The sequence below is a fragment of the Electrona antarctica genome (genome assembly GCF_951216825.1).
Source record: "Electrona antarctica genome assembly, chromosome: 1".
NCBI classification, from domain to species: Eukaryota; Metazoa; Chordata; class Actinopteri; order Myctophiformes; family Myctophidae; genus Electrona; species Electrona antarctica.
Genome location: NC_136806.1, coordinates 43,242,248 through 43,257,382, shown reverse-complemented (window position 1 = coordinate 43,257,382; position 15,135 = coordinate 43,242,248). Strand labels below are relative to the sequence as shown.

General features: G+C 44.6%; 1 protein-coding gene across 1 annotated transcript in view; it reads left to right on the top strand.

Annotated features, from left to right (window-relative positions):
* Window positions 1–14,297, top strand: part of LOC306923713 (teneurin-3) — a gene marked incomplete at both ends in the record, with an annotated part of 232,390 nt that extends 218,093 nt beyond the window's left edge. The window contains 5 exons of the mRNA XM_079501976.1: window positions 509–744; window positions 2,127–2,423; window positions 7,559–9,170; window positions 10,298–10,428; window positions 13,545–14,297. Coding sequence (XP_079358102.1) covers window positions 509–744; window positions 2,127–2,423; window positions 7,559–9,170; window positions 10,298–10,428; window positions 13,545–14,297 — 3,029 coding nt within the window. The remainder of the gene's footprint in view (window positions 1–508; window positions 745–2,126; window positions 2,424–7,558; window positions 9,171–10,297; window positions 10,429–13,544) is intronic.
* Between the last annotated feature and the right edge of the window lie 838 nt (window positions 14,298–15,135).

The following is a 15,135-nucleotide window of genomic DNA, read 5'->3' as shown; positions in this document are numbered from 1 at the left end:
TCCATTGAGAGAAAGTAAAAGAGTAGGCGTACTGTAACCACTTTTATTTTCAAGATGATTCTCTGTCATTCTCTGATCCTGCTGATACTAACACATACACACCTTCACACACTCTTTCCATTCTTCAGTGGTTTTCAACGAGTGGTCTGCACAAGCAGCGTGCGTGCGCATCCCGTGCGACATCTACTAATCTCGCATTGGTCGCCGAGAGGCATCGAAGCAGCCCTGTATGGAAATACTCAAGTAAAGTACTGGAGTAAATGTACTTTCCACCACTGCTGGATGTCTAGATGGTTTTCTGTAGGGCTTACATCCAGATGGCCCATTTTCCCTTCTATAGACACTTCAGTTCGGTCCTTTTATTCTGAAAACACTCTAATGTGAAACAAGTGCCTTCAAAGTCATTTAGCACAATTATCCCCCAGGATCGTTAATAACAGATTCCTCCACATAATTACCCATTCTGCTGTGTTTTAATTGCCCTTCTGCTTCATCCCTCCGTCTCCAGACCAGTGTAGAAGCAGCTATCAGGTGGGCGTGGACAACTCTCTGAGGATCACGTACGCCAACGGGATGGACACCCACTACCAGACAGAACCTCACATCCTGGCAGGAGCTGCCAACCCCACCGTGGCCAGACGCAACATGAGCTTACCGGGAGACAGCGGACAGAACCTGGTGGAGTGGCGTTTCCGCAAGGAGCAGGCCAGAGGGAAGGTCATCGTGTTCGGTCGCAAGCTGAGAGTGAGATATATATTTTTTGGTTTGTTTGTTAGTTTTTATTTTTTGTTGTTGTTGTTTTTTCCCGCTGTGACATGGAGAGTGATCAATAACCAAGCTCACGGCGTGAGCGCAGATGCGACGCATTGTGAGCTTGTGGGTATGCTGTTTTCGGAGCATGAATTGGCTTTAGTCTGAATGGTTCAGCATTTAGGGCGAGGATCAGCTATATTTTATGGGCCATCTTATGGTGCCACTTTCAGTTCAACCCTGCTAGAGCGTTTCGGCAGCCTCTGCCTCTCTCAATTCCCTTAATCGACTCTGTGCATAACTGTAGTCCAGTCCAGACATAGGCCTACGTACAGTATGTGTTTCCTGTTGATTCATTTGATTGGCTCGGCCGGAGATTTGAACGGTAAACACACATGAAGGTTCAAGCCTTCCAGTTGCTGAACAATCAAATCAGGTTATGGGACACTGAACCCCCCCCGCCAGCCCCCCCCCCCCCCCTGCTGGCTCTCCCCAAGTAGAGCCACTAGAAATGGGTTTGGTAAAAAGCCCAAGAGACTATAACGTTGCTGTCTGCCAACCACATTAAAACTGCATGGATCCACGGTACTGTAAAGTCACCAAAAGCCTCCTGCCTTTTGATGTGAAGAATAGTACTGTGTTAAACCTGTCCTTTCTACCCCTGTCTTCCCCTGGGCTTTTATGGGTCATATAAACATTTAAACTTGCATATAATGGGGATATCAATATTTCCTGCACTGTATATTACTTCACATCGTATAGCCCCTCCCAAGAAACTGTCTCTTCGATTGATGGTTTGCTTTATGAACTTAACTGGGGTAGTTACTTTGCCTCACAGCAATTTTCGCCTCCAGTAAATTTAAGGGGGGGTTGGGGTGTCGGGTTGTGATTTAAGCGCACCTGAGCGATTGCCAGTGTCTAATGAAGCCAGCAATAGGGGCTGTTAATCTCTCACTGTGACTTCCACAGGGCAGTAAGAGCTCAAAGAATGTTAAAACACCGCCACAGAAAGAATATGTGAACCTCTTCAAATGTATCCCTGATTCAAATTGTTCTTTTTTTATTCGTAACTATAATGTATTCAAGTGCTCTGTAGCCTTGGGCATGCAAAGTTTAATCATTGAGACTTTTCTTGTCCCAATAGTCTAACGGCATAAAATAGATGCTCCCATTAGAAGAATGGAACAAAAGAAATGCAGACAATATACATGATATTAAACACGAGTAAATGAACAATGTAAAGTGCATAAAGCAACTTCCACTGCTGCACTACACTCATAACCTCCCTACAATGTACTTCTTGTAATAACCGGACAACCGCCAATCCTTTATTTGAATTGATTATCAACCTTAATTCTTGATCCTGAACCCGGCAGGTGAATGGTCGGAACATCCTCTCCGTTGACTACGACCGGACTCTCCGCACAGAGAAGATCTATGACGACCACAGGAAGTTCCTGTTGAAGATTATCTACGATGCGGCCGGTCACCCGGTGCTATGGGTCCCCAGCAGCAAGCTGCTGCCCGTCAATGTGAGCCGCAATAGTGGCGGGCAAATAAGCGCCCTGCAGAGGGGTCCCACCACGGAGAGGGTGGACTACGACACCCAGGGGCGGCTGGTGTCCAGGGTGTTCGCCGATGGGAAGACGTGGAGCTACACCTACCTGGAGAAGGTGAGGAAAAGTGCAAAGCCGTCAAATTGTTTTCCACTTCTCTAATGACCACACACTATATATCGCCAAGCGAGCTTTTTTCCGTCTACACCAAATTGTTCGACAAAAATCTATAAACGCACAAAAATAGTCTTCTTCTTTCGTGTAACGTCAGAGGTCCAACTCGGTGTCGTGGAGCCACGCCCGCATCTCTGGTCCCAGGTCAAAGAGGCTGGCTTCCGAGGGTGGTCTGTATAAGGGGCAGGTGTAGATGATATGGTCGGCGGTCTGCTCAGGGTCACCGCACTCGCATGCCGCACTGTCCGCTAATCCCCACTTCTGCATTGATGCATTGAAGTGAAAAAATTGTCTATCTACTGTACATTCTTCAAGATCACAATGCCGCATGTTGCTAAGCGCTGTGAACTTGTAGATCGACTGTTTTTGGCTTATGTTCCCCCCAGAATAGGGATGCTGGAGTTCAAGTGGTTAAGGTGCAGTCACACCGAAAGCAATACAATTATTGTGTTGCTTTAATCGTGGGAAACGCTTGAAGCAATATTTTCCCCACACATTGGCTGATGCTCGGTTTGCTTTGGCGAAAATTTGCTTAATTTTTTTACTTTCATCTCATGTTGATGGGAAATTTTGCTCCATGTTGCATCTTTATAATTTATGAAGTTAATATTGATTTGTGTGTGAATTAACCTTTATTCTGAGCAGAGAATGGAATGATTTCAGTGAAGAAACCTTGGTAGCTGGAGTTGCAAATCCTGCCTTGCTAGAAACTAATGTATTATATATTATGGTGGTATAAGCACCCACCATCCACTGGGATCTCCTTAATATACTTTTTTTTATATCCGGTTGTTCGTCTGCTCTGGTTCAGCACCTGCTGACTCTGAACAGTTCCCGACACCAACAGGAAATAGATTGCCGGTGGAATACTGGTGTACGCGGTGTAAACCTCTCTGTAAAGTTCACTCAGGTGTGCCTCCGCTGTGTGTTCCAATTTTGACCAGGCCGGATTTCATTTAAGTTCCCGCCATGTGAACATGTACCCAGACAACAGATCTTTCTCTCTCTCTCTCTCTCTCTCTCTCTCTCTCTCTCTCTCTCTCTCTCTCTCTCTCTCTCTCTCTCTCTCTCTCTCTCTCTCTCTGAATCTCTGTCTCTCAGTCTCCCAAAATTCTATTTAATTCAGCTCAATTCAGTATGTTTTATTGGTATGAATGAGAGAGAGAGAGAGAGAGAAAAAAATGTCTAAATTGTCTCAAGTGCATGGTTAGCCAGTCTTTCTTTGTAAAAAACATTGTTCTAAGAGTAGCCTATGCACAGCCCCCACATCAGCTGTGGTAGACCTGCACCAGCGCTTGTCTGCGTTCTGCAGTGCCTGGCGACCCTTCACCACACTGTTCTATTTCCAGGGATAATCACCGCCACTGAAAAAGCAATATATAGTATATTGTTGTAATGCATAGCAACTCTGACTCCAGTCACAAAAAACGCATGGAAAGTATTTGCCGGTATTTGCACGGCTCCAAAAGTACATAAGAAATGGTAGCCAGCACTCACGTTCTGTCCATTCAGGTGCTTCTTATTTTATTATAGAATATTTCAGTTACAAAGCCTTCCTCAGTGTGACGATTACGCTGAGGAAGGTTTTGTAGTCGAAACACGTGCTGTTATGCTTGTGCCCCCACAGCAGATTCCAAACCTGCAGACTAGTCCCAACCTGTTGTTGTCGAGACACAATAGACGGGGACAGAGTGATGAGCCATAGCTCTGGAGATTGGCTATTCATTCAGCTGAGGAATCAGGATGCCTCGGACAGAACAAATGTCCCACAGCGTGTGCGTTCTCAATGCTGTTCTCCCTGCAGCGTGTGGCAGTGTGACGCTTACTGTTGGTGTGCTGTGGGCAGCACTTCACGCTGCACTGCGCTGTCAGAGTTTTGCACTGAAGACTGATTTTTACGACGTTGTATGAACGTGTCCGCGTGTTGAAAATACCAAGCTCACAGCATGTTGCATTGCAATGCACTGTGAGCTTGTAGATCCGCTATTTTCAGCACACAATGCCAGTGTACGGCACGACAAAGTATAAATCAGGTTTTAGGCAGCCATGTCTTTGTCAGCCACTCTCTGGCAGTGGAAGTAGTGATCACTGATGATCAGTTTGTACATAGTTCCTGATCAGGCTTGGTGCTCAGAAAGTACTGCTACTGTGTACTAAGCCAAATAGCTTTGAGCTTTTGTGGTAGAGGGCCAATAGTTAATGTAATTTTCTGTTTCTTGAGCTATAATGTGGTTGGAGCAGATTGTGTGTGGAGGCTGTGCAGTGAGCCTGAGGACCAGCTGGCTGAGGGGAGTGCTCTATGTTCTTCTCATGGAAGTGGAGAGTTTTGTAATGGTGGGAGTTGGGGTCATTTGCTTTGTAGAGCGTTTTTTATATATCCTAATTAGGGGGAAATTGGCACAGAGTTCAGCTTAGCAGAGTTCTTTGTTGGGAGTGCCCATGTGGACTTGTTTAAATGAGTTTAAATTATTTTGAGGGACTTTGAACTTATTGATGGGGAAATTGTTTTGGGGGTTGTCCGTGCAGGTTTTGAGTGCGTGCAGTTGTGTTTCAGTAATTGTGTTTAAACTATTGAGAAAAACAGCATGGGCTGAGACTGCAGCCTCAATTTTCATAGCACATTTATTTGTATATTCTGCTTTGTATCTGTTACCCCCTACATAGTTTGCAATTAATTTCAGGAACAGACCATTGCAGCAAAATGAGTCGAGTACTTTTATGAAATCTACATTTAGGAGAAAATGATGTTGGCGTACATGTTTATTTATGAAGGTGTGGGTGGTATAGCTGTACCATAGCTACAGTATACCAAGTTCAGTACTGTACTCTGTTTAGGATGCTTCAGAATAACTTCCTCAGGTTGTTGCTGACACGTTATGCCTCTGTAATTGTTTGGGTCACATGTACAGTATTTACATTTTTAAAGATTGATGTGATACCATCGCTCCAGAACTCTCTCTCTCTCTCTCTCTCCTCTCCCCCCTTCTCTCCCTCCATGTCTTCTCTCTGCTTCAATGGTAGAAAATACAAATTTTAGCACCCAACACATTTCAATTGTTCATTCTCACAAGAATGATTACAGTTATAAGATGACACTGTAAGGTATATATGGAGACCAAAAGAGAGAGAAAAGTCTGTCTGTCTGTCTGTCTGTCTGTCTGTCTGTCTGTCTGTCTGTCTGTCTGTCTGTCTGTCTGTCTGTCTGTCTGTCTGTCTGTCTGTCTGTCTGTCTGTCTGTCTGTCTGTCTGTCTGTCTGTCTGTCTGTCTGTCTGTCTGTCTCAGGTTGTTGCTGACACGTTATGCCTCGGTAATTGTTTGGGTCACATGTATTTACATTTTTAAAGATTGATGTGATACTTCCATCGCTCCAGATGTCAAGCTGGAGGCTCAACTCTCTCTCTCTCTCTCTCTCTCTCTCTCTCTCTCTCTCTCTCTCTCTCTCTAGCTCTCTTTCTCTCTCGCCCCCCCCTCTTTCTCTCTTGCTGCTCCCAAACGGCATTGATCTATTTAAGAATTCTTAAACAGAACAGCAGAGATTAGCATGCGAGATGCTCCGCTGTTTAATTGGGAGTGTCTGGGTTTTTTCCTTTTCCCCCTCAGCCACTCTCGGGCCACTCGTCCTGGTTGCGTGACCGAGGCGAGGTCGTGTCAGCGCCGTGATAGGGGGAGCTCAGAGAGCTCAGGGACCTAGAGGAACCTCACTGACACAACGCATGACTGAACTGAACTTGACATTTCAACAGCCAGGGTGGCAAGGCTCTGGAAGCCCTACTCTAATCCAAAGTGCATATGAATTAATCAAATAAAGTCTGGATGGGGTTTAGTTAAAAATAAACACGGCTGTTTGTTCGATCTGTGTGTGTGTGTGACTGTGTGTGTGACTGTGTGTGTGACTGTGTGTGTGTGTGTGTGTGTGTGTGTGTGTGTGTGTGTGTGTGTGTGTGTGTGTGTGTGTGTGTGTGTGTGTGTGTTCTAGTGACTAGACTCTTTTTTTGCTGTACGTCTATGTTGAACCTTCCCTGAAGACTGTTACTCAATGTACAGAATTATTTTTTGTACTTTAAATGGATAACAATTGTTATTGACCTCTTCTCTCTCTCTCTCTCTCTCTCTCTCTCTCTCTCTCTCTCTCTGTCTGTGTCTCTGTCTCTGTCTCTCTCTCTGTCTCTGTCTCTGTCTCTCTGTCTCTGTCTCTGTCTCTGTCTCTCTATCTCTATCTCTATCTCTATCTCTATCTCTATCTCTCTCTCTCTCTCTCTCTCTCTCTCTCTCTCTCTCTCTCTCTCTCTCTAGTCCATGATCCTGCTGCTGTGTGTGTGTGTGTGTGTGTGTGTGTGTGTGTGTGTGTGTGTGTGTGTTCTAGTGACTAGACTCTTTTTTTGCTGTACGTCTATGTTGAACCTTCCCTGAAGACTGTTACTCAATGTACAGAATTATTTTTTGTACTTTAAATGGATAACATTTTCATGCTCTAAATATAAATAATTGTTCCACTTTTTTCTTTTTTTCTTTTTTTCTAACCTTGATATTGCTACTGTAAGTGTCACAACAGAAGATTTACTATTTAATTAGTGGAACAGTTCATATTTTTCATCTATTATGAAAAAACATATTGATTTTAATAAACATTGCCCAAAATAACTGATAGCCATCTACAAGCTCACAAGTAGGGAGCTTGTAGATTGGCTTTTTTGACACAACAATGTTTGACTAATCAATGTAGTTGATAAAACAAACTATTCGAATTTGTTCATGTTGATTCATAATACATTATTTTGTATTATATAAAACAAAAAGGTGTATGGAATAATCGCTAAGAAGATAATTTATAGCCCTATTAGCAATTACTAATTTACAGTACCCAAACTTATAAACTATTGTTATTGACCTCTTCTGTCTCTCTCTCTCTCTCTCTCTCTCTCTCTCTCTCTCTCTCTCTCTCTCTCTCTCTCTCTCTCTCTCTCTCTCTCTCTCTCTCTCACTCTGTCTCTCTATCTCTATCTCTATCTCTATCTCTATCTCTATCTCTATCTCTATCTCTATCTCTATCTCTCTCTCTCTCTCTCTCTCTCTCTAGTCCATGGTCCTGCTGCTGCACAGCCAGCGTCAGTACATCTTTGACTTTGACTCTCTGGACCGCCTGTCTGCCGTCACCATGCCCAGCGTGGCGCGCTACACCATGCAGACGGTCCGCTCGGTCGGCTACTACCGGAACCTGTACCGGCCTCCGGAGAGCAACGCCTCCGTGGCCGTGGACTACAGCGAGGATGGCCTCCTGCTGAGGGTCTCCCACCTTGGCACGGGCCGCCGCGTCCTGTACAAGTACCGGCGGCAGAACAAGCTGTCGGAGATCCTGTACGACTCCACGCGCGTCAGCTTCACCTACGACGAGACGGCCGGCGTGCTGAAGACGGTCAACCTGCAGAACGAGGGCTTCATCTGCTCCATCCGCTACCGCCAGATCGGACCGTTGGTCGACCGGCAGATCTTCCGCTTCAGCGAGGACGGGATGGTGAACGCGCGCTTCGACTACACCTACGACAGCAGCCTGCGCATCACCAGCGTGCAGGGCGTGATCAACGAGACGCCGCTGCCCATCGACCTGTACCAGTTCGACGACATCTCCGGGAAAGTGGAGCAGTTCGGCAAGTTCGGGGTCATCTACTACGACATCAACCAGATCATTTCCACCGCCGTCATGACTTACACCAAGCACTTTGACGCCCACGGACGCATCAAGGAGATCCAGTACGAGATCTTCCGCTCCCTCATGTACTGGATCACGTTCCAGTACGACGACGTTGGGCGGGTCACCCGGCGGGAGATCAAGATCGGCCCGTTCGCCAACACCACCAAGTACAGCTACGAGTACGACGTGGACGGCCAGCTGCAGACGGTCTACCTCAACGACAAGGTGACGTGGCGCTACACCTACGACCTCAATGGCAACCTCCACCTCTTGAACCCGGGGAATAGCGCACGGCTGCTGCCACTGCGCTACGATCTGAGGGACCGCATCACGCGCCTCGGGGATGTCCAGTACCGCATGGATGAAGACGGGTTCCTCCGGCAGCGTGGCGCAGAGATCTTTGAGTACAACTCCAAAGGTCTGCTGGTGAGGGTGTACAGCAAGGGCAATGGGTGGACCATTCAGTATCGCTACGACGGCCTGGGCCGCAGAGTCTCCACCAAGACCAGCCTGGGCCAGCATCTCCAGTACTTCTACGCCGACCTGAGCTACCCGGCCAGGATCACGCACGTCTACAACCACTCCAGTTCAGAGATCACGTCCCTCTACTACGACCTGCAGGGCCACTTGTTCGCCATGGAGATCAGCAGCGGAGAAGAGTTCTACATCGCCTGCGATAACACTGGCACGCCGGTGGCTGTTTTTACCAGCAACGGCTTGCTGGTCAAACAGGTACAGCACACAGCCTACGGGGAAGTCTACTTTGACTCGAACCCGGACTTCCAGCTGGTGCTGGGATTTCATGGAGGGCTGTATGATCCTCTGACTAAACTGATACATTTTGGGGAGAGGGACTATGACATTATGCCTGGCAGGTGGACTGTTCCAGACGTCAGCACGTGGAAGAGAATTGCGAATGAGCCAGCACCGATAAACTTGTACATGTTCAGGAACAACAACCCCATCAGCAAAGTGCATGAAGTCAGAGAGTATGTTGCCGGTAAGAAAGTAGATTGAACATGACACTTATTATTAGGATTGTTTACTTTTATTGATATTGGTATTTTCTGAATTATCCTATTATTTAGTTACTGAATGTTTATTTTAATGTTTATGCTGGATTTCTCCAATAATCTCTACATTTTTGGTGTTCAAAGGTGTACAAAAGATATTTATTTTTGTCATAGTATAACCTGTTAACATCTCAATTATGCTGTCTCTCCACACAGTGCACGATATATATATATATATATATATATATATATATATACACACACGTACATACACAGGGCTGTACATAATTATTTTGGGCTAGTTCTCAAAGGAGCACCTGTACATGCAAGTTGGTGCGGACGGCGGGGAGGAATACGGACGTTTCTACTCTGCCACAATGTTATGCTGCCCACATGGGCAGATGCAAAAGATAAAGATGCTCACAGACAGTGTATTTGTAGGCTAGTCGTTAAGCAGCAGGAGGTTTGTCAACCACTGATACCAAAACAAACGTCCAACACAGATAAAAGTAATTACTCACCTACTGCTGCAGGTTCCATGTTTAAGTAATCCCAGTGTTGTTCAAGATGCATGGTTTTCATATTGTAAATAATTATGGTTGCGTGGTTTAGCGACTACCACTATCCCACGTAACTTTGGGAAAGTGTCATAGTAGCTTATTTACAACTGAAACGGACTTCCTGTGCACTGACTTCCTCTTCAAAATAAGAGCCACATGTAATGATTAGTCAACACTAGTTTTATTTCTAAGACTACTTACAGGACGTTAACATCACATTTGAGTTCCTTTTGAATGCCTGTAAGATTTATCTACATAACTGTCTCAGCTGTTGGTGCGCAAATGCGCCTCGCATGCCTTTGATCTACCGAGCAGAAAACATTTTGACGACGCATGCCCCCCTGTATATATGTGTGTGTGTGTGTGTGTGTGTGTGTGTGTGTGTGTGTGTGTGTGTGTGTGTGTGTGTGTCTGTGTCTGTGTCTGTGTCTGTGTCTGTGTGTGTGTGTGTGTGTGTGTGTGTGTGTGTGTACAGTATACTCTGCAGTATGTAGCTGACCACATTGACTTCCAAAGTACATAATCAGGCTCCAATGTATTCTCTCTCCCCCCAGATGTCAACACCTGGCTGGTAACCTTTGGCTTTCATCTTCACAACACCATCCCTGGCTTCCCGGTGCCAAAGTTTGACCTGAGCATGCCATCGTACGAACTGGGGAAGAGCCAGCTCTGGGATGATCTGCCGGTTGGTCTTCTGAATATTTTGTTTTGTGTAGCATGTTGAACTAGAAAGGTGTGGTTGCCGCAATCGCTTACGTAGGCCCCTCCCACTATTTTTGCTAGCCAATTACAATGTCACGTCACCCCTGTGATCATGTGGAAGTAAGGGGATTTATCCCCCCAAAAATCATTTTTCTGCAACAAACGGTTAATTTTTTTTTGCATTTGCGGTGCCCCCTATGGATGAAAATGGAATTGCTTTTGGCTCTGGGTTGATTAACCCACCTGCGACATGTGATTCAAATTTGGGATGGATTGGACATTCTGTTCATAATTTGTGGCATGTTTTGTAAACTAGGCCCCTCCCACTAACTTCGGACAACAATTAGGGCCAAACGATACGGACTACCAACATTACGCTTGTGGTGATTTAATCGGATAGGTCCAGAGATCGTGTGTACCGATTTCTGTGAGATTTGGACAAAATCTGTAAGAGGAGCGAAAAGTGTGTTTCGGAGAAAATTCAAAATGGCGGAAAATCTATCCTTGCGGAAATGGGCGTAACCTATATGGGGAGATGCGTCATGACCCAAGGAATCCAGGGAAAAGGGAATTTTCGGCACCCCCTATGGATGAAAATGGAATTGCATTTAGCTCTTGGTTGAATAAACCATCCGCGACATCTGATTCAAATTTGGGGTGGATTGGACGTTTGGTTCATGATTCGTGGCATTTTTTTGTAAAATAGGCCCCTCCCACTAACTTTGGAAGCCGATTACAAACGATACGCACTATCATTACATTTTACGACTTACGGTTCAAGAGTTATAGGGAAAAACGTAAAGTGGGCTGTTATAGCGCCACCATGAGGCCGACTGATCTAATTCCTTTTCAATTAATTTTCATAATTATTATGAACCTCCCCCCAAGTCTTGTAAATATAGCGCTTACGGTCTCCAAGGGAAAAAAATACTTAAATTGGAGCCTTAATTAGTCTTCCATCTTCCCATTATAAGTCTATGGAGAACTAATTCATTAATATCAATTAAACTATACAACGGATTTCTCCGAAAAGAAATCGAACAATAGTCTGGTACCACACTAAATGTGACAGAATAGTAGAGGACCAGAGCTCCAAAAAAAGGTATCACCTGCATCATACTAGAGAAATCAGCTCTGGCAGGGCTTCCTGAACCCAACAGGAGGTGGCGCAATCATAACTGCAGTGTCAGACTCCTGTTGCAGTGTGGAAACTGCTCTATTTACCCGCTGTTTTACGAACTAAATGCACATACTCACTCACTGATGTCACGTGCATTAATTTATGTCACTTGTTCACATTGGAAGTGTGTAAAAGTCTATTATTTCCGCTGCACTGCAATTACATATGGCCGACTTCAATGTTAAGCAAACCGGTAGCAAACACCACCCGATCTACTATGAACATACACCCGTCGCATGCGTTTTTTTTTTATCTTAATCCTACAGATTTTGTCCAAACATCATGCAAACTGGTACACATTATTTATCTATATAGTCATGTAATCAAGACCGATCTGTAAGATTTGTTTCACATTCCATCCTGATTGGCAACGAACCTCTACCCAAAATGTGTCTGGCTAATGACTATAGCACTATAACAAGCCACAATAAGACCAATAACTCTTAATATTAGCTCATACACAAAAGTACACACAGTCCATGCCTGACTACAATGTCCTTCATATACTTTTTTACTAAACACACTTTTTGTGTTTAATAGACACTCTCGCAAATCAACATATACTATGAGTCTGTACGTGCACTGCATAGTGCATACAATGCTGGCATAGTGCTTAGTTTGTCTCTGAATCTCCACAGTTTCTGTGTGCTAAGTATCTTTCTCCATTTGCCATAGGGTTATTGTAGTCGTTCAGAGAGGGATTATCGACATTTGTACCCCCTAACCACCTCAGCCAATCGTAGTATGTTGCATACAGCTTATGACAATAATACAATACAAATCAATATAATAATATATATATAGCCACCAATGTTTGTCTAGAAAAGGAGGTGCAAGAACTGTCGGAGTATGCTTCAGCCTTTAAAATGATTTGAAGTATGTGATTTGAATTCACACACACACACACACACACACACACACACACACACACACACACACACACACACACACACACACACACACACACACACAAACACACTACACACACACACACACACACACACACACACACACACACACACACACACACAAAATGAAAAAGGTATGTAGCCTGACACTGGCACAGAGATTTCTATGTGTTACATGAATATACGGTACACACACACACACACACACACACACACACACACACACACACACACACACACACACACACACACACACAAAATGAAAAAGGTATGTAGCCTGACACTGGCACAGAGATTTCTATGTGTTACATGAATATACGGTACGGTCTTTTTAGTTTTTACTTTATTGAGTCAGAAACATGTACAATTCCTTGTTATACGCTTTCTTTTCATATTTTTTTCACATGTTTTTGTCACTGTTGATAACAGACTTTAACTCTTTTTTTGTGCATACAGTATACAAAACAAAATACAGAACAAAATAAACCCTTCAGCTATACAAAAAAAGAGAAAAAAGAAAGGAATAGGCCTAAGCTAAGAAAAAACTATATTCATTTAATTCGTTTATCTATAGGGAAAATAAAAAATACAAATAAAAAAACACAGAAAGAAAGAAAAACGTTAAGGTCAAGTAATGCAAAAGAAAAAGTAAGTAAGAAGACAGTTTTGGTAGAACTCTGCCGACGCTCTGTTGGTTTGTCATCTCTGGAAGTTTACAATAAAGACAAAGTTTGATTCATTATATTCAGATTCAACCTTGTGGAATTGTTTAATGAGATATGGGCCTAGCAAGCTCACATTAGTTAATAGATAGGATTTCCACAACACACAAAAAATCTTCACATGGGGATTTATCTACTTTTGTGTGCAGAACTAAGCTTGAAAACACCATTATCTTGAAGGGAGATGAGAACCAATTTGAAGCAGAGCATTTCTGTGCTCCTAAATGGTCTGGAGCGTCCGGTAGTGTCATGTTCAGGCATTAACGTTTCACTGCACTCCCTCCTACAGTCCATCTCTGGGGTCCAACAGGAAGTCGGCAGACAAGCACGCTCTCTCCTGTCATTCGAGCGTCTGCCAGAGGTCCATTTGAGCCGAGGTCGTCGGGGAGAGAAACCGTGGCTCTGGTTCTCTGCGGCAGCTTCACCCATCGGCCGCGCGGTCATGTTTGCCATCTACAAGGGTGGCGTCCACACGCATGCGCTCAACGTGGCCAGCGAGGACTGCGTCAAGGTGGCCACCGTCCTTAACAACGCCTTCTACTTGGAGGAACTGCATTTCACCATCGAGGGCCATGACACGCACTACTTTGTCAAGCCGGGGCTCCCGGACGGAGACCTGGCTGCCCTGCACCTGACCAGCGGACACAAGACCCTGGAGAATGGCGTTAACGTCAGCGTGTCCCAGTCCACCACCGTCATGGACGGACGGACGCGGCGCTTCGCCGATGTGGAAATCCGGAGAGGCGCCTTGGCGCTGCACGTGCGCTACGGCTCCACTGTGGACGAGGAGAAGGCCCGCGTGGTGGAACTGGCCCGCCAGAGGGCGCTAGCTAGCGCCTGGTCACGGGAGCAGCAGAGGGTACGAGACGGCGAAGAGGGGATTCGACCGTGGACAGAGGGGGAGAAGAGGCAGCTCCTCAGCAGTGGGAAGGTCCTGGGGTATGATGGATATTTTGTGCTCTCCATTGAGCAGTACCCTGAGCTGGCTGACAGTGCCAATAACATTCATTTCCTGCGGCAAAACGAAATTGGCAAAAGGTAACAAAACAGAGTTTCTTTCTTTCTTTCTTTCTCTTCTTTTTGTTTTTGCCAAAGACACTTCTTGGGTAGAGGAACACTGATGTCTGAATGAACAGCAGACCTCTGAGGTTAGAGGTTGTACACAGAGCTGTCGATGTGTTTTTGTTACAAAGATGATGAAAAAAATCAAGGTCAAAAGCAATGCTGTGCATTGTGACCCTGGGACTACAGAGTAAATGTATAACTACACACAAGCCTTAACATGGCAATTACAGGTTAGCTCCTCTGTAGCACAAAACCTTTTGGACTGTGGATTCCGTGAAGTGAATCAGAAGAATGCTTGTGTGTTTAGGGGTGAACTATTTTAGGTGTTTGTTTATTGCTCTATTTTGATTTGGGGAAGTTTTTTTCTCCACAGAGAGTATTTAAAGAGGACAGGAAATGTTTACAATATGCATATCTGCACTTCTCTGGAACAATGATATAACAAGGCTCGCAGAGCTAGCTGTGTGCACTTCTTGTTTGTTTTTTTGTTTTTTTTAATGACCTCAAATTTTAGAGATATTCTCACCAAACGACCACTATGTAAACCAGAAATCAGCACTGTAAAACAACAAAATGTCTTATTCTATTCTAGTTCTACTTTAAAATATATATATATATATATAAAAAAATTCAATGTTGTAATAAATCCCATGATTAAAGACCCAATATCCATCTCGGATCAAAGGACAATAACGGTAGGTTGACAAAACAATAGGCACAGCTGTGTCTTGGATTGTGCAGGGACACCATGTTTTGTAAATTATGCAAGAGTTTTATGTTGTTTTTTTTTAACTGAAATTGAATAATTGTCCGTA